The following is a 23,772-nucleotide window of genomic DNA, read 5'->3' as shown; positions in this document are numbered from 1 at the left end:
TATATTTATCAGGACATGACAACATGTCAATCAATCACTGTGGTGGTTATTAATCGCATATATTTAGATATGTTTGTGTTTTACAGTCATAAAGTCACAAATGATTAACATTACTGTTTTGTTTTACGTTTGAAATTTTGCTAAAATATAGAAACACTCATGTACACAATAACATAGGCCTACAGGAGGTTGGCTTTTTTTTAATAACCTATTTAATTTTGTTTACAGGTTACATGTTAAGCACTGCACATAACTGTAAAGTCTGTGAGGGTTCAGTGCTCAGGCTTAGAGTGGAGATTGGGATTGGGCAATTCTGTCTTTATTGATCAAAGTCAAGCTCCAAGTGGCAGGACAGGAAATAAGGGAAGAGAGATGGAAATGACTGTAAAAGGGCTCCCCAAGTCTTGGAATCTGTTAAAGAAGAAAGTTGACAGCAGTTAGCAGTTTTGATTTCTCATCAAAGATCTGTGCTTTTATTGTTTATTATTTTGTTTTGTTTTTTCACAATAACCCTAAATTGAGTTATTATTAGGATGGTGATGTGAAGGATTTCTTCCTCTTGGCTGCACATATTCACATGAACAGAATCATTTATGCAGTAGCCAAAATCCCACAACTTCTTCTGTTGAGATTCATCATCATTTTAGACTTTAGTATTCTGAGTCTTTGAACACAATCCCCACTTTGTGTACTCTGAGTTTTAAAACCGCTATTAAAACTAAACTCACGCTCTGATGCTCTGAGAGTTCATTTCCTGACTCATCCAGAGATGGTGCTTGCACACACACACAAACACACACTCTTACACACACACACACACACAGTAATAGTCAGAGTCCAGCTCATCCTGCTGCCCTGCAGGGAGGATCCCACAATCTTCCCTCCAGTTCGTTTCCTCACACAGCAGGAAAATGATCGAGACATTGCTCAGGGTTTTATCGCACTTGTTTTTTAACCATAATGGAGCTGGTGTTTTATATTGCGAGGGCCATTTTATCACAGCACACACAGCCTCTGCCTCTGCTTTGAAGGGAAAGCCTATTCAAGCAGGTTGATAAGGACGTGTTTAAGATAGCGATACATGAATGCCATTTATGAAAGCCATTGCTCATGGATGATATGGCTGTTATCATGAGAGGGACTGGAATGCTCCAACAATGTAACAATACAGGTACTGCATGATGAATATTAACACTGGTGGCTGTCTTTACTCTCAGACGTAGGAACAGCTTACACTCATGCTGGGGGCATTAAATCCACATTAATGCCTCACACACCAGTCATGGTATAAAAATGGAAAGAAATAATGACGCATTCCAGGCTCTAGCATTCGTCCATCACCACATTATATTACACCCACGCACACAGGATCAGTCAGCAGTGGTGACTTCTCTTTTTTATATGGGACTGTAAATTTCCCACATTTGTAGCTAAACTATGTGAGAGTGATTTCCTGCTGTTCTCTCACCACGCAGCTTTCACACAAGTTTGCTTGTTCTGCCTCAGACTCACTCTCCCAGAATGCCTGGTATTTCTCTATGGGGTGATGTCACCTCCCACAAAAGTCCCCTCACGTCACATTTTAGTTTGCCTGGGAGAGAGGCTATTCTGGTTAGAACAGAGTCACATGTTAGTGTTGGTTCCTGACCAGGTTTGTTTGTTTGTTTCATTGGAGCTGGTTATAAAATAATTCTCACGGTGAATCATTTTAAGTCTGGGACCTCTGAATGCTCTCTGGTTTGTGTTTAACGTTTGTTACGATTAGTATATGAAACACAGAAGGTTTTGTAGAATAGTTGCAACTGGTTTTAAAACAAACACTTTTTCATGGATTTATTTCAGTTCCATTTTGAGACTTACTATATGATGAATACAATAAAACAGGAGAATCGTAAGAATATTCTGTATGCTTTGACCCAATAAGAGTTCTTCCATACCTACACTCATCATTTAGAATGTATCAGAAGTGGACGTAGCATCTTGGTGTGAGGAAGAGCCCTAAACCTGCATTCTTTCTATTGACCAGAAGGGGGCAACTCCCGTGGTTGCAAAACTTTATTACTTTGATAAACATTTTCCTAAAAATGTTATGGCCTCAGTCCCTGGATTAAAGTCTTCCTCAATACAGCATGATGTTCATGCTGTGAGTTATTGTTCCTGTACTATGACATTCATGGACAGTTTTGGAACTGCGAGATGGACTGTAATGGCAGTGGAACACATTACAGCTCCTGTGTTCTGTGAGGTGAAATTACTTATATTTTAAAAGAGAGGTTTATTTGACGAGAGCGATCTGTCACAGTGCCACAACTGTTTTACCGGCACCTGGCAGTAATGCTTTCTTTTTCTTTTGCTATTTAATGGCGCTTAGCAATCAGCTTTCAGATACACTACAGTCCCCATCTGATGGTAGTACTTCATTACGACCAGGCGTCGGTAAAACAATGGGAAAAAAATATTTATAAGATGATACAATATTCACATTAACTTTTCGATTTTTTATTAATTGACTATTAGAATATTCGGAAATCATGACCCATCCCTACTTTTTTTCAGACACTAAGATGAGCAATCTGAGCCTGTCAGTGGCAAGCACTAACATTCTCTCTGTTTTAACAGTGTTTGGTCTCTCCTGACGAATGTATCTGGCTCTTTAGCTTCCAAGTGTTGCAATGCGCTCACCATCGACTTTTTAACTGTGTTGGTCTCGGTGCACATGACCCAGACCCAGGCTGACTGAATGAATGAACTCTCTGCCCGCATTTTAAAACATTGCATCATCTATGATCACACATCATGGCGTAGCCCTCCTCAGAGCCTTGCCATGTCTTTCCCCACAAGTTTGGCAAAGGGCTGCCGGCCTCCACCCTCTTTTCCCAGAGCAGCTGTTACACAGTCTGTCTCTGGGTTCTGCTTACCATCACTGCCTGGATCTGTCTCACACGTATGTGACTATCAAACAAACAAAAACATACTTTCCTTTCAGTTCCTGTATGAGAGTTTTGGTTAACTGAAACTTTCTCATGCAACCAGAATGAGCACACATGACATCACTAATCAAAAGAAATCAGCATGGGTATTTAAATAAGGCTCATAGTAGAATCAATAGATTGTTGAGCCATGAAGTACCCACAACTCTGGCAACTGGGGGTGTTGGAGAGTGAAAAAAAGATCAAAGATGCTGAAGAGGAAGTATAAATACAAATACAGATTAAACATATTATCTCTATCAAATTAATTTAAATAGCATGAAGTCGCCTCATTGTTGACTACGCAGAGGGAAAGGGACCAAGAACTATGTTTTTATAAATATATGTTCTTTTCTAAAGAAAGCAAAAGAGGCTACAGGCCATGAGACGTGAGGCATCAACAGGAAGAATGAGAAATAATTTGGCAGCTGAGGATGAATTTAAACTATTCAAGCCCAGAATTTGACTTGATAAATAATGATCATGCCTATTCTCACACAGTTTAGTGACGTTACATATGCAGACGATCCAATCCTGTTTAACGAGTCTTTGGTAAGAACAAGTTAAACCAAGAAATACTTTAGAGACCCTTTTTCAATCATTGGTCCCAAAATTCATTAATTTTACACATATTTTGTTTTATATTGTTTTTTCATATTTTTATTTTTTATTGTTTATTTTTGTCTTATTCTGTTCTGTCTTGTTAAGTTCCTTGACAGTAGAAGTACTGCTGTTTTTGCACCCAAACACCAGGACAATTTCCTTGTATGTGTAAACCTACCAATAGACTTGATTCTGATTCATGGCCTGACCTTCAGTAAATCCCCTCCCCCTGTTCCACTGCAGTCCAGTTGGTGGCAGTAATGCGTCCTTACGCTGGTTTGCCATCCATCCAAAAACACTAGAAGCAAAAAAAAATGCCAGAGCTCTTTCAGTTTTGATTTACAGTGGAACCAACTTGAAACAAACAATGAGCCAAACTCTGCATGGTGACATGTTAAAACATTTCGAGCGGTTAAACACGCTCCTCTCTGGTGGATGTACAGCAGCTAAATAATCCTTTGACATGTTTTTAGATGGTTACTGACATTCTGTTCTTGTTTCAGCTCTTGTTTTGTCTCTTTGTTGATGGGACAAAAGTTGACAATGATGCTTTTTAAGGTTTTATTTGTGCTAGTCATGCCTTTTTGCATCTGAAGATAGACAGGAGAGAGTGGGGTATGACATGCAGCAAAGGGCTGAGGGAAGGAGTCAAGCATCGAGGTCTGTAGCCTTGGTACATGGGGCGCCTGCTCTACCGACTGAGCTAAACCAGCACCCTGACGACAAAGACACTTTTGCACAAAATCCATGCATGCAACATTTTTATGTATTAGATATTTCATAAAAGGAATAAAGACAGTTTATGTTCTTCGCCTTACTTATGAGTATACAAGTGGTGAAAAAGTGCCCCCTGAACTATGTCTTTAGAAATCTGTATGACAGAGATAACCTGGAAAATATGACAAAACAAGATGTTACAGATGAGAACTACACTGGTGAGTTTCACACAGACTTTTTCATGAGCATGAAAAATGTAAAAATCATTACATGCTGCTGTCCTCTGTGGGACAAAGAATCAGGAGGCCTAGAAGTCTGCCACATTGATAAAACAACTGAACTTTAGTTTAGGTGTATGAACATTCAGGATCATCTTTGTAGAAGACTTGGATGTTGATGTAAACTTATAATATAACCTGGACTCTGTGCCGGATCTGTAGTTGCATGAGAAATATACTCAGTTTTTAACCACACATTGATGTTGGCTGACATTTGAGTTGTACCAAGTTGAGAGAGAAAACATGAACACCTGTGTTGTTAAGTGAACAACAACATTTTATAGAAACAGCTGCTCTCTCAGTGAAGATGCCCAATAATAGCCAACTTCAAAATGAGTGCAAAAATACAGACAGCAGTTTGTTTCTGAACAAACAGAATTAAACTGCTGACCAGGTCTACCAGAGGACTGTCCCTGTGTCGTAGTCCCTGTGAAGATCTCCACACTTCTCTTGTAGTGCCACCAGCAGGTCAGTTTGCATTTGATTTGTGAAGTCTCCGTTCATCCTCTTCATGAATTTGTACAAACACACCTCCGCGGTTTCCAGGTGATGTATTCTTAAGACTTTGGTGAACCCCAAAACTTTTCCTCATGCACTGCCCATGAGGCTTTATTTACAGTGAAGTATTATACACTCATTTATGTTCGTAAGAGGATGGATTCAAATGACTGCTAATCGCCTTTCATACAATCCTCCAAAATTGAACCTTCAAATGTAATAACATTACTATCAGCCTCAGCTTTACTTTGTTTTTAGTGCTAATCGTAAATGTAAGCAGGCTAACATGCTGAGCAAACCATTGCAGGTATCACCCATGACTGTCCTGGAAAAGGGAATCCAGAGGGGACATTGAATCTGATTTATAAGAAACAATAACCAAAATGAGCTTGCTCTTTTGAACACAAGTCTGTCAAGAGCCATACTTTTTTTGAAAAATCAAAACTTCCATCCATCCATGCATCCATCTTCCTTTGGTTATCTGGGGACATCTCACAGCATCAGCAGGCTAAGCAAGTAATCCAGAGTTTTACCTCTTTAGTCAGAGTAAGCGGACTGTATTCAGTTGAGATGGTGCAAGCAAACATAAGGAGTCCATAACAAGGTTCAGAAGTACACCTGGATTTAAACCAGTGCACCTGCCAGACAGCTACGTGCATGGAGTTTCTCCAGAACACATGTGAGTCTGCTGATGTTCACTTTTGTTCTTTGGAACGTGTCCATGTGCGTCATCACTTTAAGACACACAGTTCGATTAAGTCTGGTGCAACTGTCTGACAATTTGTATAACCATATTTTTCCTTATGAGGTCTGCTGGAAGTAAAACACACACACACACACACACACACACACACACACACACACACACACACACACACACACACACACTTGACGTGTCATGTTTTAATGGAGGTTTTTGGCTGCGTGCAGAGCTAATACATAAATGTTGGGAGTGCAGAACGACATGACATGCCCACCCGCGGGATTCTATTAAAGCTTGTGGATATTAGTTCTGTAGTCAAGCCTTCGACCTGTTTAATAAAGCCAGCTTTTCATGCTCTAATAACTGAACAGTCCAAATAAATTAAACATTCAATTATATTTTTTATTCATAAGAAAATGAACCACATTAAGACACCGATTTTTAAGGGGAAATATGAGCATTTTCAGAACACTACAGTCTGCAGCTCAGTTTAAAGAGTATGTCTGATCGCTACCTTCAGAATTTTGGCAGTTTTGCACAATTTTAAACGATGAACAGCACACAATAAATTGTCTGTTGCTCCCAGAGGCTAAATCGTTGTGATGTTATCAGATAGTAGCTGATGGGATCTGAGATTGGCCTAACCATAACAGGAAAGTTAAATGGTAAATGGAATGTACTTACTGTATGTAACGCCGGTCATGTCTTCCAACCACTCGAGACACTTTTACACTATGTCACATTTACCCTTTCACACGCACATTCACAGACTGCCATGCCGTCAGCTCAGCATTCATACACACACACTGCATTCATACACATTCACATACAGCAGGCTATGCCTCCAGGAGGGATTTGGAGTCCAGTATCTTGCCCAAGTATACTTCAGACTGGAGGAGCTGGGGAATGAACAACCAACCCTCTGATTGGGGGGAACTCACTCTACCTCTGAGCCATAGCAGCCCAAGTTAACCCTATCACTATCACTATCATTTAATGTTCTAAAGATTCTATTGTTTATGAATAGTTGGACATTTCAGCAAGATCAAATATTGTTGTCTATCACGTAAAGAAACAATCAGACATCCTGAAAACTCTTTCTTAAAATTCTTATCAAGAGTATGAGCAGTAGCTAAACTCAGACTGTATAGTGGATGCAGCCACAGTGACATCACCAATTGGTTTGTGGACTACTATTTAGAAGCTTTGAGTTTGCTGTCCCATCATGGTTTTTTGAACGAAGAAGTTACTGTGTTTGGACGAGAAAAGAGAGGGGTTAAGCACATGCTGTTGTCACCGCCACTAGCACTAGAAGCAAGGTGCATACCTCATTCACTGCAACAGTGATATTAATGGGATGCTAATTTAGAGTAGCGTTAAACAGGCTTTAAGCAAACTGTCTTACAAAAAACTGAACAGCAAGGTATCAGCGTGCTAAAGCAGGATGCTGCATAATGTTGTATTTTACCCTGAATGGGACTATAATTAACAAAATGATTGACTGCCATTTGTACATCTTTGTTCTGTAAACTGTTCTGTAGCTGTAAGCTGAATAGCAAAGGAGGCAATGACTGTGTGTCTCTGTTCTGTGCAGCGACTGACTAAACTGAGATCCATTCGTTCTTTCTGCTTTTACACTCCAGTGTCTCATATTTTCTTTTATTTCTGAACGTTCATGCCACAGTTTTATAAAGCCTGCAGATGCATAGTTTCCACTCAGCATCAGTGGACACCTCTTATATAATAATTCAAACACACTGTCACAAATCTGATAGATGTACTGCATGTGAATGGTTTGTTTTGTAATAGTAAAACATCATTTAGAAACCATCCTTCATCAAAGGAGAATGAATCAAAAAAGGCAGATTAAATCTAGTAGGGTATGTAGAGACATCTCCTGCCCTCACTTGAAAGTACGTCAGACCCAGCTTCTCACTGACTTGGATTAATTCCACCAAAACATTGATAACAGACTTATTACTCCTCATGCCCGAAAAAATGCCTTTACTCCTCATTTATGATTGCTGCAGATTTATATTACGAAATAGATTCAGATATGCATATAAACTGTGCTATCTCTGCGCCATGGGAACATAGACCTCCCAATATCTTTTCCTTTTTTCCCATGTTTTGTAAGTAAACATGTTTGGAATGACATCCACGTCTGGTTTTCCTTCAAGACCGATAGTGTGCCAGTATTTAAGGTTTCCCACATTCATTTCTTTTTGGAAAATCTTCCATCTGATATATCACACTTGATAAATGTCATGATAATTTGGAGCAAATAATTCAAACTGTATCAAAGTGGAAATGCACCATAAACTCACATAGATACTTAATATGTATAAACATTGAAAATAAAAATTATTAATTTAAATAAAATAAAAATATATATATTTTTTAATGTTCAAGTGAATGAAGATCCCAAAATGTTACATCGCCCAGAGCCTTATGGGAATATTACAACCCTGTCCCCATTGTTTTACAGAGTGTTTGTCTCTCACACAACTGCTGTACATTAGTCTTCCTCCCTGAAAGCAAGTAATCACCAACAGTCTCTGAACTAGTTGTTACAGCTAACTATTGCTGAGCCAGAAGCTACCCACACAGGTAAATACACAGAAAGAGGACACAAGTCATCCTTCCATTACAATGGATGTGTTCCACTCCCAACATGTGTCCCAGTAAATGCAGCTGTTTTAGGCTTTTCTGACCCGTGTCCTCTGTGCTGTAAAATACATGACTCAGCTACTGAGCCGCAAGCACAGCGGGTAACAGGTGTATGTAAGAATCATATCAACGTTGCTGTAATGATAAGAAGTTTGTTCCAATTGTATTTAACATGTATGCAAAGTATGTAGTTTTTAAGGGAAACTGAGGTTGATTGAAAAAGTATGTGATTTGGAGTGCAGGGTTGTGTAGCAATTTGTAGTGCTTAACATACTGTGCAACACCAGTGCGTGATGGGAGCATAAGGAATGGGTGTTTGAATGCAGTTTTGAGAATGTGATATTGAGCACACAGCAGATGAACGATGGAGGTAAAAACAAAGTGATTGTCTATACTGGTAAAATTACCAATAGACTCAAACTTTAGGTATTTGTGCAGGGTAAAACAAAAATAAATCAGAGGATGATTTTTTTTTTTAGAATATAGCCTAAATGTTGATAATTATGTCACAACGTCAACAAAATCCACAACAATACAACAAAAACAGAGCAAAACAAAAAACCCTCCATCCCCTGACTTTTCCGATACCTGGTGACTTAACAGACATTTAAATGAAAATCTTTGAGATTACATCTTTAAACACAAAATACTTAAAATACATTTTTTCCACACTTATTCCTGGCCCTAACACTCTTCTATATAAAATAATGCCATTGTTATTGTAATAATAATGTCATGAATATGAGAGAACAGTATCATGTTTCAAGATCATACTGTGAACTCAGAAATGACAGGCTAACAACATCAGTAATATTTGCCACTCTGGGCTTCCATATCCTCAGTGATCATCAGCACCAACAGGGTTTAGGAACTAATCTTGGTGTGCTGTTGTAAAGTGTACTCATGAACAAGAAGTCCATATCAACTTACAGAGACCTGACAGAAGAATGAGTGTGTGTGTGTGTGTGGGTGTTGGGGTGGCTCAGTCTGTGTGTGGGTGGGGGCTTTGGTATGTGTCCTCTGACACCTTTGGGCCCCAAGAAACTCTCAACTAAAGTTCTTGGGGTTGGTGTGTAGGCCCCCCCTCCTGACGTCACGTCTAGAGGCAGGCTGCTCGCGCTGCTGACACTGTTCACCTCCAACAGAGTAACTTTCCTGGAGTTCTTTCCTGGACTCTTCTGACTGCGGACCAAGTGAAACCTTGCTCAGAGGAAGCCGCAGCCGCCCGGAGGCCCTTCATGCTGCAGGGAAACAGAAAGCGGGGATATATTCACTTCTACATCCGAGGAACATTTTGACGTTACATGCATATTATTTTATTTCAAACTTGTCAAAGCGTCTTCCTGGGGTAACGTCAGCTTATTCAGTACATTCCCACACCGGGTTGGAGGTCGGTACTTACAGGGATATGCTCAGGAATACTAAAGTTTTTCTCAAGAAGTGAACAGAGTTTTTACCGGACCCGAAACTAAACTGGACCTCTTTTTTCCCCCCCTAAACTTTTTTCTTCGTTGTTTGGAAATGGCTTGGATTAGATGGGGCCTCTTTTTCTCCTTCGGTTTGCTTCTCTCTCCGGTATGTGTTTCAGCGGAGCAACAGCAGAGCCATAGCGGCTTCAGGAGGCTGTACGTGCTCCAGCCCGGGCCGGGGCCGGGGTCGACCGGAGCGGACGGCGGGGTGCGAGTCAGCTCCATCTCGACACGCCACGGAGCGTCGGGGCAGCCGCACACGTACAACGTGGAGCTCACTGCCAACTACGGCGGCCAGGTCCGGACCCGCAGGATGGGGAAGCAGGCGCCTAACGGTCAGGAGCAGAGCCAGCAGAAGCAGCTCATGAAGCTGTCTGGGTAAGAAACTTGTCAGGAGGGAAGAATGCATGCTAGTGGGAAATTAATTTAATGACTTCCTCTTAACTTTTATCCAAAATCAAACAAGCACTAAAGAGTTAAACTTTTAAAATCTAAAAATAACGCTTTCCTGTTGGTGAATGGTATAGGCTTACTTCTGCAGCCCTAAACTACCCAAATAGCATACATGAGACTTCATTCTACAAAATTAAAGCCGGGTAAATGTCTTTGATTTCTCCTTCGGTGAGCTCAGGCACACAAACTGTCCTATTGTTATCAGGTGCTGACTTCTTACTGACACTAATTGGAGCTGACAGTGTGGCCCTGACAGCTTGTTTGCACATTCACTGGGCTGTCTGACCTGTTAAATGAACTGTGTTTAGTGCTGGATTGAATTAATGCTGATGATATTGATATCTTAATTGCATTAGGTGGATGCAATGCACTTATTCCTGATTCAATGACAGGTGAATGTCAGCTTTAAAGAGCAGTAATCGTATCTCTTAGAATCTCCTCTCTCCACTGTTATCCCCATTTTTAACAGTGAGAAGAGCTCTGCCTGCTGGCCCAGGCAAGGCTCTGTGATTACATCTGTAAATCACTGTCACGCAGTGTGGCAAATTGGCACACAAAACAATTGGTTAACTACTGCTGTTTGTTCCTAGTTTTCAATGCCCTGCACAAACTCGGTATACCCACACCGGTGTCCCCATTTATTAAGCCTTATTAGACCTCTGCTGAGGACCATGTGGGCGTGTACAGGGTCTGATTGACATCATCCTGACCCACCCATCTCTTCACCTGCTGGGGCGGAGAATTTGCACTTTTCCTATTCTTATTGGTTCAATGAGTTTGGTGATCTCATTCAATTCCATCACCACCCAAGTTTAAACTGAGCAGAGGTTTAACAGGCCTTTTTATCACAGCTGACATTTTGACTTGTCACAGTGGGGGAAAGCACAGCTGTTACTAATAACATTAATGATGGCTCTGCTTTATGCAAATGTCCCAGTAAAGCATGACAGCATGACAGTGAGCCAGCTCTCAGGTTATGTAGGACTTAAACCAAAAGTTTACATCATTAGAGACAATATAAAAAGCATACATAGAAAAGTATGATCATTATAAAACTTTGCATACTTCTTCATGTAATTTACACGTCACAGTCAATTTAAAATGTGCACCTTTGGCATGCATCATATTCCTTTAACTGCTTTTCCAAAATTCACCAAAAAAGGTCAAAGCAAATCCCAGATTAAAATTGATATACATGTTCCTCCACGAGGAGGATGGCAGCAATAAAACAAACCAAGAGAGAGTTTAAGAGACTGATGGCAGCAGCAGCTGTTGATGCAGTCAGTTCAATAAAAAGGACTGCGGTCAGTGACAGATATTGGATGCAAAAGACAAAAGATGCATGTAAGAACACACTGGAGTCCAAAGACTGATATTTGTAAAGTGTCTGTTATAACCCACACAGGGTGTTTGTCAATGTAAAGGATGCGTCCCTCTTAGGACAGGTCCTATAGTCAAGACTCCTTGTAAGCATTAGGAGAACCCACAATGCAACAGTCTTTGTATTAGAGCTGGGTATCGATAAGGGATTTCTCAATACGATTCGATTCCGATTCACAAGGTCCTGATTTGATTCGATTTCCAGTCTGATTGGATTCGATATCGATTTGTTAAGGGGTATTTCAGTTACAACATCAATACACCTCTAACCGAGTGCATTATCAACATTTTTAATGTTTACAATAAGAATTGACCCTAAAGAAGTTACATTACATGTACTTTTTATTTAACATGACCAACACACAGCAGTCAACACAATATTAACAATTAATAAATTAGACAGCTTATGAACTTTTTTCCAGTTTCAGATTTTTAGTCAGATTTTTAGTCTTAATTTGGCTCATGGTTTTGATTAAACAAACTGGGGTTCAACATGCGCGAGATTTCAGAACAAAACCACACTAGACCAAGTTGTACAACATGCCGGAAAATACACTTGCAGCCAAAGACGACGCAGAGAGTAACATAAAAATCAGTGCAAAACTAACTTACATATTCATGGACGCACACACGATAAAAAGAGTCCGTCAGCGATCACCGATGTCTCCGTAGTAGGTGCAGTGAACGAGCCGGGGCATGTCTCCCTCACTGCTGTGTTTCGGCTGAGCCGTGCTGCGTTCAGGAGCGCTCAGAAACGTGAGTTATCAGACACGTTTTTATACATATTTTTAAAGATCAATCTTGGGATTAATTGATCAATATTGTGTAATTCAAATGAGAATTGATTCAAATCGTAAAAATTGTTTCTTTTCTTCTTTGTGCTGCATAGTGAGTATTTTACCTTTGATACACAACAGATTTTGATGAAAATACTTCTGTACTTTTACTTCAGGACGATCTATCAAACATGACTGGTTTTGTTAAAATTAGGCATAGTAGAGCAAATATTGAGTTGGGTTGAGAGTCAGCAACTGGATAGCCTGTTTCTTACCCCAGATTTGTCTGGAAAGACAATTTGCAGACAGCTGAGGTGAAACAACTGAAAGTGTGAATATTACAGTGAGGCCAGACACTCTTTTCAGACGCTTCCATCTGACACACCCTGACACCATCTGATGATGCTCTACAGGATTGGGAATTTTAGCAATGAGCCAATGACAGCTGGGATAGGCTCCAGCCCCCCCGCGCCCCTGAACAGGGTAAGGGGTATAGATAATGTATGGATGGATGGTGTCTTCAAGCACAAACACAATACAAAAACACTGGTCTGAATTTTTATGAAAAACTTATTTCATTTGTCATAGTTTATAATGAAGTAAAATTACATTTATGAGAAGGATCATTATAAAATCTAATAAAATTCACCACCTTGCTATTAGTGCCTGGGCTAACACTGAGTCAAAAGCATTTGTACGCGTGGATGAGAGTTTCCATTCAGACACCCCGTCATGGTAGTTTTATTTATCCCAACTTTTGTGTGTAATGAGGCGTACCCAAGTCATGTTTTTGTGTGTACACAAAAGTTATGAATGAGGCCATGTAGACGCTGACACTGACCCCGTATCCGTAAAGGGCTGGATGGAATTCAACATGTTAGTGCATGTGTGTACTGTATGTGTGAACCATGTTCTATGTGTTTCTATGCCTTATAATGTTGTTGGCAAGTGTGTTGTGCGATGCAGCGCCTGGCAGGACAATAAAGTATATCTTATCTTAATTAGCAATTATTTTGATATTATTTACACCTTTTGCTTTTTAAATTGGGATGACTTCCGTGAAAAGTCATGCAGTCATGTTCTGCACCTGTGATGGCAGAGAAGTTCCGCTTGTAACTTAAAGCTTCATATTACAGCAGAAAAACGTGCTGTACTTTACACGTTGGTTGGCACAGTATTTATGTCTGGGGAGCTCCTGGTGCTGTCGTACTAGCTGCTTTGCTAATGTGGCTAGTATGAGATTGCTTTGTTTTATACGCTAATCTTTTTTGTCGTTACAAACCTGCATGCTGATATTTTTCCAAGCAAATGTTTTAATATTTTGGTTTTGATATAACATAAGATCAATTGTATAATTTGGCTGTAAAATGCTCTATCCCCTCCCATCATTTGTTGTGATGCAAAAAACATTTCAAACATAAAATTTGATTTCAAGTTTCTTGTCGGCAGATCTATACAATAAAAAAGTATTATTCCCTCTGATCTGTCATCACATCATATTAAAGTAAAAGATTCAGGTCAGCTGTAATGTTAGCAGGAGTTAATATATGAAGTAGTAAATAATATTGGATTTTTTCATTTCTTAAGCCCAAAAGCAACATAAATAGCAACAGAAAGTGTTGTCCAGTTGCTGTACGAGTGAGTCTGCTACACCTGTTCAAGCTTTTTTGCTGCTGCAGCAGTTCAAAAGCCTGAGACCCAGCCTTTGCTAACGTTAGCATCAAGGAATTGTGTAAAAAGTTTGTGGAAACCCCCAGTTTGCACTACAGCCCAATATTCCAACCAAGATAGCACATCTATTCAAAATGTCGGTGCACACATTGGTGAGGCAGCCAGGGGAAGAAGGGACTTCCCTTTATAAGTTCCTGACAGGTGGCTGATTTTTCTTGTGTTTTTAAAACAGTTTTATACAACCATTGTAGCGGGTCCTTCTCTGACCTTTTTATAAAATGGTTTGCTAACAGGTGGGATCAATTTCATATAATTTATAGAACGATTTAGTGTCAGAATGAGAAGTAGGGAAAACAACCATCAGAAAAACAGGAGATCATCAGACTGTGTGTGGTCCAGCAGCTTGACCTCAGCTGCTCCGTCTGTGGCCCATCAGAGCGTTTCATGTGTGATTAGTGAATACAGTTCAGCTGTGAATTTCTGTCACCCCCACAAAAGCAAATGACTCCTCAGAATCATTACCAGGTTACATAATGCTGAAAGGAACAGGCAGTATTGTGTGTGTGTGTGTGTGTGTGTGTGTGTGTGTGTATTGTTGTCAGTGCAGTTTCCTTGTAGAAAGTAGTCATCATACGCAGCAGATCTAATTATTGTAATTATAATTATTGAAATCATTGTAACACTGCCTCTGTTGCTTTGAGTGTTCTTCCCCCATAACTTTTACTTAAAGTATGTTGTGTACAAATTACTGTTTTCATGAGCTTTATCTTTTTGCTGTGTCATTGTTAAATGTATGGGGTAATAATATAAAAACATAGAAGCCATTATGGATTGTCAACCTGTGGTACCTTTTATGGATCTCCTTGCCTTAGTGTTGCGCAGCCTCATCATCATCTGAGCCAACCTCTCTGATGATGTGAGTCATGAGCTCTCATGTTGGTCCAGCTTCCAGCAGCCTGACTCAATCAGGTCTCTGTGGACCTTTTCCAAACCACTGTGTTGTAGTAACGCAAAGTATGGGAGATTCTAGTTGGCTTTGGAAGCCCTTAAAAAATCATCGACAATAAACACCACACCTCAGAAATTTGGCATCACAGAAAATTCCTGCAGTGCTGGTCATATTTAGTATCACAAAGCTAAACCACATCTCATGAGATCTGTGTATCGAACGGCATTCAAGTCTGGAAAACATCCGGTGATCATTTGGTGGAGTCTGGCAGATTAGTGCCAAAAATCAGAGCAGTGTGGTGGGACAGTTACATATTGAGGTCAGTTCTCTCAAACCCCCTGAACTTTTAACAACTTTTTTTAACTTGGTGTAACAGATGAAACCGAGTTGTGCATTTGGCAAATTGTTGATGTTCACATTTGAGTAAGAGAGATAACTGCCTACCAACTCATGTAACTTGAAATTACATCTCTTCACAGGCAATACAATTTTTTAGGTCTAAAACGACACAAATTGTAATTTTGGATAGATCTGATGCCAGAGGTTTACAAGACAGTGAGACAAAGCCTTCCATCAATCAGCCTGTTCTGTTCTGTGGGGTTTAATGTGTGTAACTGTCTGCGTGTGTGTGGTTGTTTCATGTGCCTCTGCTTGTTTTCTATCTGCAGGGTGAATGTCTGTGGAGGGCAGTGCTGTCATGGATGGAGTAAAGCTCAGGGATCGCAGCGGTGCACCAAACGTAAGTGGACTACTCCAGTCTAGGCTTTCAGTGTTATTGAACCTGACAGTAATTACACCATGTACATTTTTTTATCATTGGTGTAGAATTCTACAGAATTAGTGTTTTATTAAGAAAAAATCAATCATAGCAATTAAAGTTTTTTTTGTGAAATTTTTGAAATCTTTTGTTCCAACAAAAAAGCCTTCCTTCCTTTTTCAGCCCTTTGTGGGTCATTTTAACTGCTTATAGTGGCTGCCTCGACACCTAAAAGCTGTTCCTACTTCACACATTCTTACATACAAATATTTTATGAATAAAAACATGTCAATAAATCCTCCGATGGTTGTTAGTGTGTGCAAAGTAAAGATCAAAGTTGTGCAAACATGCATTTCATGCATGTGTTCCGTGTTTCGCCAGATTTCTTTTTTCAATAGCTGCCTGCTGCGTCCTGAGAAAACTGTTATTATATCGTCCAACTGGCAACAGCGCGTGTCTCAGAGTGAAAGAGAAACAGATTTGGATGGATTATACCTCTGGGCCTCGACCCATTGGCCAGATCACTTACTTATTTGTAGGGTCTTGCCAAATTATTATTTAGGAAGCAAACAGCTTTTTCCAGTGCTGAGCCAATCTGTTGGAGTTTGTTGAGGGAAAGACTGCTGCAGTCCTCCGGAGAGCAGCAGGAGTTCCCCATGTTTCTCTGTTTAATAGATCTCACAGCGTCTGGCTCCCTCACTCTCTGACCTTTTCAACTATTTAAGTCTCAGAAGAAACACAACTTAATTTGAGAATGAAATAATGAGTAATGAAATTAAAGAAAAAATGTCAATAAATGTTCTTCATTCATATAAATCTATGACAAGTAATGAACTATTTTTATGTGCTATGCATTTTTAACTCAGAGGAGCAGAGCGGAGTCTGAAACACTTTACCATGAAAGGAAACAGCTTGAAGTGTGGTGAATGAGTGTTTAACCTATGCTAGAGCTAATCAGTTGTTAAAGTTGAGCTTACTGGCTTTGTAACTGTCAGTTAAATGTTAGTTTGCGTAATCAGCACCAGTGTCTGATCGCACTTGAAGCTTTTTGTTGGCACTTACTGACTTTGTTCCCTCCCGTCTTGATCCTTGCTTGTGTTGTATTAAACTCTACTCGCTAAGTACGTCGCCTTGGACAAAAGCGTCTGCTAAATGAAATTGTAACATTGTAACATTAATCACTAACCGCACCGTAAAGTCACACAGTCTCCAAAAATGTTTTTTTTCCCTTGTCTCCTGTCTCATATCTGTCTTCACACCATCTTTTGTGGAGCTGTTAGAACTCCAGCCGAGCAGGTTATAAGATACGGATACGTTAAAAGAGTTGGTTGAAGCTCAGCAGGGCCAGAATGGTTTGCTATCATACAATGGTGAAAATTCTATAAACATTAGTTGAACACAAAATTGACAGCGGGATCGGTGCCATGTCCGAGGTATTGAATAATGTACCAGATCATGGTGAAGAAGCAGTTTAGCATTTACTCATTTATCAGTAAACACCATCTTTCACCAAATTCATGAGCTTTGGATAGTTACAATCGTCGAGGTCATCGATAAAAGCGACATAAATGAGGTGGCTCTTCCTTACAGACAGGGAGAGGAGCTCATATCTCAGAAAGGAGCTCAGGGTAGAATAGCTTCTCATTCACGTCAACTGTCACGACACCCTGAGGCTGATCCACAACACACTGAGGGGATTACATGTACCATCTGGCCCAGGAAGCACCTTGGGATCCTCCAGGAAGAGCTGTAATACATGGCTTTGTGTCTGGCCTACCTTGCTTGGCTGCCTGCCAGAGCAACCATACCCTGATAAGCAGTGGAAAATGGATAATGATGGGGCTCTGGGGATGATGATTTTGGGCCATCTGTTAGTCTACTACACACTTTTGTTACTGAGATGAGGTTGAAAGCTTTGGAAAAAGCTAGTAATGAACTTTGGGTTGAGTTTTTCAGTTTTTCAGTTGTGGTCAAAGTTTAGGTAGGATGTCTATGAAGAAGTCATTAAAAGTCAGTAGAAGTTAATACCACCATGAGTCCATGAATTTGATGTTTAAAGTTTTTGCTGTTAACGATATTTTTTTAACACAATAATATTGTGCTGTGGAAAACCTTGGTCCCAAAAGGATGTCTCATTATGATCATAATGACCTCCTGGTCTGTCTCTTCATGTCACTCAGAGGTCAACTTTGCATGCTATGATGCTGTGAACAAAGTCATACCCCAGTAGCTACTCAAAAGAAGTGCCCTTAGTAGTTGAAAGTGTTTGGGCTTGCAGCCCTCAGGAGCCCATATCAGCTGAACACTTGAAGACATGCAGTGTGGGAGAGTCTGCTTTTGTTTATACAGGCACAGGAAACACTATGCAAACCCTCTGCACAGTGACCAATAGGGGACATTCCTCTGGTTCTCAGGCTTTCACAGTCTGTGTCTATCCTCCCCCAACCCCATGAAAATGGACTTGTCTCTGGGGTTTAGCATCCAATTTACAAGATAAATCAGTATCAATTACAGCCACTACTATAGGAATTTGTACTAGTAGTGTTTATCAAAGTTGATTTACAGCTCCAATGCAATCTTACCTTCTCCTTTGCATGTCTGTAAATATCTCCTTAGTTATCTACCCAGAGGTGCCAGTTGTTCTTAGGGTGACTCCTCATGATTCAGTTTATGAACTACTATCATATTAAAGAGTGCTTTGACTGAAGGCTGTGTTGTGGATGCATTTACCTTTAGTAAATCCCTTTATGTCAACCTTTAAATAATATTTAACCAACTTTTTGTGTTTCCTTCAGTGACTCCCTTGCAGACCTTTTTGAACAGGCACGGTAGTGTTTTAGTAACTTTTAGGTTTCATATGATGACTTCAAACTGATCCCTCCTCCTCTCCTTTCCCACAAACAAGCGATTCTGTCAATCAGGGCAACAACGTGAATGCACATTATTGTTCTGGCACTGCCTTGCACACGGCCACAGGAGTCATTGGGTCGCCATGAATAAAGTGTTCTTTCAGGTCGTCAGTTAAACCCCCACACTCACCGAACCTAACCGTGACAGGCTTTCTTTTACTGTTGTTGCAGGACTTTCTCAGACATTCTGAACATTTCACCCTGTCCAGTGTTACCAACAGCAATTTCAATGTGATGTCACGCCTATACACACTGTGACTTGACCATGGACAGTTAGTTAGAGATAAAGACCTGTTTGTCTTTTGTTATGTGGCATAAGTCAATAAACTCATATTATTAATGGCGTTGAGTCAGGAATGTTCCTTGTGTTTCTTTCGTGACTGCCATAAATAAGATAGACATGCACACTAATGTATGTTGGATCTTCACGTGTTGCTGTAGGGCACAGTTTGTTTTTGTTTGCTTCTTTTCTTGGCAGACAGAGTTGACAACATGTGATTCAGCTTTTTAAAATAAATCGTCTGATTCAGGAGAAATGATCAGGAGACATTCCAGTTCCTCCTACAGACTGGATGAAGTCAAATGTCAGCCAGTTATTGAATTGCAGGGCAGAATAGCTCTTTGTCGAGTCCATCTAAAGTGGAGACATCATGGTTTTCACGCAGAGTGAAACATCTTTGCAACTTTGTGGAATTACTCGGTTTACTGTCAGGAAAGACAGCAGACAAGATGTGGTGTTTAGTCTGCAGCATTCTTTATAACTGGGCATATCTAAGCTTAAATGATAAAATTGATGGTCCTTCTACAATATAGGATCATGTCATTAGTACTGTAATAATTCTGGACCTTTGTTATATTGAAGATATCCTGAGCAGATCTCAAGGATTGCTTTATGGGCTGGTCTGAGCATATTTCAATTGTTTGCTACCAGCTAAAGCTGCGATCAAATGCTGATCCTTGCTTTACTCTTCTGTGCCTTCAAAGCAACATTTCCCTTCATAAGCCGGTGGAAATTAGAGTGTTTTCATGTGCAGTGTTTTCCAATCATTGATTTATTGGTTAACAATCCGTCCTTGCTCCTCATGTACTTATTTGATGGGCTTTCCAATGGTTCTACTGACATACATGCGTGTTTTGTAGAGACACACTCTTTTTACTTCCTGTTTAACATCGGCCTGCCTAACAACAGTGTGTTGGTGCTGATGTGGATTAAACAGTTTGGTTGGTTTTGATGGCATTAACAACAGGGCTCTTCCACACACAAGGCTCAACTGCTGTAGTGAATAAAAAACCCAGTGGTGCCACAGGTGGAGAGTTGAGTCGACTTAAAAAGGCAAAGTAAGAATGACTGACTTTTGGATGTGTAGGTTGGAATAATACACAGATTTGCTAACTTTAATGTTGTCTTGTACAATTAGGAGTAGGGTACGAAAACATCCATCTTTAGCTGGTGCTGAGCGTAGTGCTCATTGGTCGATATGATGAATGTTGCTGTTAGCAGGTCGTACACAGCTGGGGCTTATTCATGTTAATTCTTTGGGTATAATGAATGTTTTGGGTTTTTTTTGCTCACCACTGACCATTTTATTGTCCACAACATGCCAATAGTGAACTGACTCACATAATGCCATGTGTAAAAGTGCTCTTTCTCCCCTTTTTGCCCCCCTTAAAGTATCCTTTCTCCATGTGGGCTAGCTTGAAGAACACCTGGCAACTTGCTGACTCAAGTGATTTGCTGCTCATTGCCCAATGGCTGAGCCCATTACAGCTCATTATGGTGTCCATCAGCGGCACTGACACCGGAGGGCTGCGTGCTGAATGCAGGTGTTGTAAGGTGAAAGGGGAGGCGCAGTAAATGCTCAGCAATGTGCCTGGCACTTCAGCTCCCAGGGCAATGGGGGAGTCAAGTCAATTAAGACGTGACTGTCGCCTGGCATTGTGTCTGGATGATGTCCACACTCACCCCACTTAACCAGCACTGCAGATAAAAGCGCTCTGAATAAGTCATCCAACAATGGGAGGATTTCCTGCAGCGACAGATAATGTCATGTTGCAGAAAACAGCGTCACTCATTATTCCCCAGCATTAGTCAATGTCAACATGAACAGCAGAGGCTGAACCTTGATAAGAAGTGTGTTGTTGTTTCCTCAAAGTCATTTTAATGGCTTTCCTTTATGGTAATGAAAGGGTTTGAAGATAGGGAAAGGCTTCTCTTGCAAAGAATTGAAAGAATGTATTTGTTGAAGACAGTGGAGCCAGAATCTAACACCTGGAAGTTATACATTGAAATGTGGAAGTTTACATAAATGTAACCAGTCAAATATTGATAAGCTAACGTCATACATCATACACTGACTAACCATGAATTGCTGTAGGTGGAGTAGTGTAAAAGGAGTGTGTTTTGAATTAAGCTGGCAAAAACATGTCGACATTTCTATCTGGAGTGTGATTGAGGTCTAATACATCTGTATGCATTTATTTATGTATTTTCATTTTCTCCCTTGTCTCGGTCCTCCTGATCTGCGGCCTATTGAGCTGAAAGGTTGCATAAGCACAGGCCATGTAACATACAAAATACCTGATGGTTTTTAAAACTCTTGCCATAAATGAAGCTCCCATTTTGTTGTGTTTTTCACATTAAAAAAGAAAAACTACGGTTTATCAGAACTTTGTTTCTTCTTTCAAATCTACCAATCATTTGTATCAGTTATACAGGAGTAACATTGTACTCACTAAAGTTCTTTCTGTGATCTCTGAAGAAAATTATATCAGCGTACACGAGCAGCTGATCAGACATGTTATCATCAAACTGCAAAGCCCCTCTTACACAGCCAAGTCTGTTCAAGGTGGGATTGTTAGTTATTCCACCTCACCTTTGTGTGTGTGTGTGTTTGCGTGTGTGTGTGTTTCCATGTCAAGCCTCTTGACGCTGTGGAAATCACACACTGTGACTGCGATATGACGTTAAGTAAAAAATACACAACAGCAGTGTAATGGCGGAGCTTCCTTACATCTCTGTTGTGGAATCTTTGTTTCTTACACTTTGTCAAATTGCATTGTAAGAGAACAAAGGTGAGCAGTAAATAGACTACCCCAACAGCCCAATGTAAACATCCATAATAGGCAGTTGTTATGAACATAGTTTTCCTTTCCATCAACTATGAGGAACTTTAGTTTTATGTTGATTTTGGCAGCTCCTGTGGACAAAAGAGATACGCCTGGTGTCAGAGATCTTGATCTGGCTAGCGCGTGCATTTGTTTTGGAAGTGAGTGAAAGGAATACTGTTTTCCTTTTCTCAACACAGCTGGGATGCATAACGATGAGGTGATATATCCCTTTGTGGCTATGTAAGTAACTGTAATGGGACAATGGTGAGACATTGTAAACGTTTGAGTGCTGTTTATACATCTCATTTAGCCTACAGCTAACAGATTCAGTTCCTCTGTAAGAGTGATATTGTTGATAAAGCTTAGTTAACATCCCCCATTTAATGTTAGGTCATAGATATAAGTTAGAAGAAAGACCAACATGAGTCTTTTTACAGTAATGCTCACTGTGACCTCCTTGGACTGTACCCGGCCAAGTCTGCTGGAGCATTTCATAGATAATAGAGACATATTACACACCTGTTTTTGGGGAGGGGAGATTCATCATCAGTTTCTGTCCAACTGTTGGTGATGACAGGGCTGATACAAAGTGCAGGGAAGGTAGGTATGTGTGAGTTGGGATGGGGGGTCAGCAGGGGCCCAAAAGCAAAATCTTGCTATGAGAACTGCTAACAGGTTATACTGACCGTGTGCACTCGGTAATACATCTCTGGAGTCAAGTCCAAGTGGATTTAGTACGTTATTGTGAATAAGGATGATGTTTAATGCGATAAGGTTTTAGGTATAGCGTCATTGCTGGCAAGAGGAAAGATAAGTGTATCCCTCGCCCAGAGGATTAGCGAGGCCCATAGATTCTCCACAGACAGTCTTATCAGAGCTAATCTGAACTGTGAGGGCCAGCAGTGACTCAGATAATGTGGAATTCAATACCTCATATATCGATGTCACATCTTTTCACCGCTACCTACTTCTGAATTCAGTGAACATCTGTTCCAGCCACATGCAAGGTTAAACAGGCTGTTGCAGCTTCCCATTAAGTACAAGCAGTTTTCTTTCCTTCTCTTTGGAATTTTAAGGTCTTGCATCAAGGCAGTGACACAAAGAACATCATTATGCTTCCTAGGTTCTGCTTCTCACTTTGGATCCTACCACAGCCTCACTCACACACCAAAATTATTTTTAACTCGTGGAGACCCTAGCAGACCTTGGGTGTGGATGTGGAGGAGATCCCTGAGCCCCAGACCCAGCGTGGTCTGATCAAAAGAGCAAGGACATCAGCATGACTGATCTATTTCCTGTCCCCAGCTAACAAGTAAATTACCATCACTTAGTTTGTCACCCCCGTCAGAGAACAGAGCTGTTATGTAGCTGACCTCAGTGTGAGGGAGAGGAAGAGAGAAAACTATCCGCAGAACAGATGGCAGCCTGAGCTCCAGGCATGAGAGGGGTGGGGGAAATGAAAACTATTTACGCTGCTCGGAAAAGAAAGCAAAAAGGCTGCGCTGAAAGTGGAAAACTAACTGTGGGGTTATTTCAAAATGCTAACGTAACTGAACTCTGGGGGGTAGGAAAGCAATGATGTCATCTTTGAGCTAATCACTCTATGGAAGCAGGGTGTAACTCAAACAATATTAGATGTTGAAATAGGGATGTATATTTTGGACTGAGGTTGTTGTTAGAGCTGTTTATGGCAGACATTCAAGCATTTTTATGCTTTTATATACCATTACACTTTTGCAAGAAATGTATTAAAAATGTACAAATGCTCTCCTTTTCAAGTTATACTTTGTCATGTAAATAAATGTCTGTTAAGTCACTATCGCTGAATGAGGTAACACAAGGGAGATTGAGCCTCTGGCCCA

General features: G+C 40.4%; 1 protein-coding gene across 1 annotated transcript in view; it reads left to right on the top strand.

Moving 5' to 3' along the window:
• The first annotated feature begins 9,959 nt into the window (after nucleotides 1–9,959).
• The window catches only part of ltbp1 (latent transforming growth factor beta binding protein 1), a 111,007-nt gene continuing 97,194 nt past the window's right edge, over nucleotides 9,960–23,772 (top strand). Inside the window, exons 1-2 of the mRNA XM_069658258.1 lie at nucleotides 9,960–10,285; nucleotides 15,805–15,875. Coding sequence (XP_069514359.1) covers nucleotides 9,960–10,285; nucleotides 15,805–15,875 — 397 coding nt within the window. The remainder of the gene's footprint in view (nucleotides 10,286–15,804; nucleotides 15,876–23,772) is intronic.

The sequence above is a fragment of the Semicossyphus pulcher genome, unplaced genomic scaffold, assembly GCF_022749685.1.
Source record: "Semicossyphus pulcher isolate SPU_LCO1_2020_fin unplaced genomic scaffold, fSemPul1.0.p SCAF_12, whole genome shotgun sequence".
In the NCBI taxonomy this organism is placed as follows: domain Eukaryota; kingdom Metazoa; phylum Chordata; class Actinopteri; order Labriformes; family Labridae; genus Semicossyphus; species Semicossyphus pulcher.
This window is presented reverse-complemented; position numbering and strand designations above follow the sequence as displayed.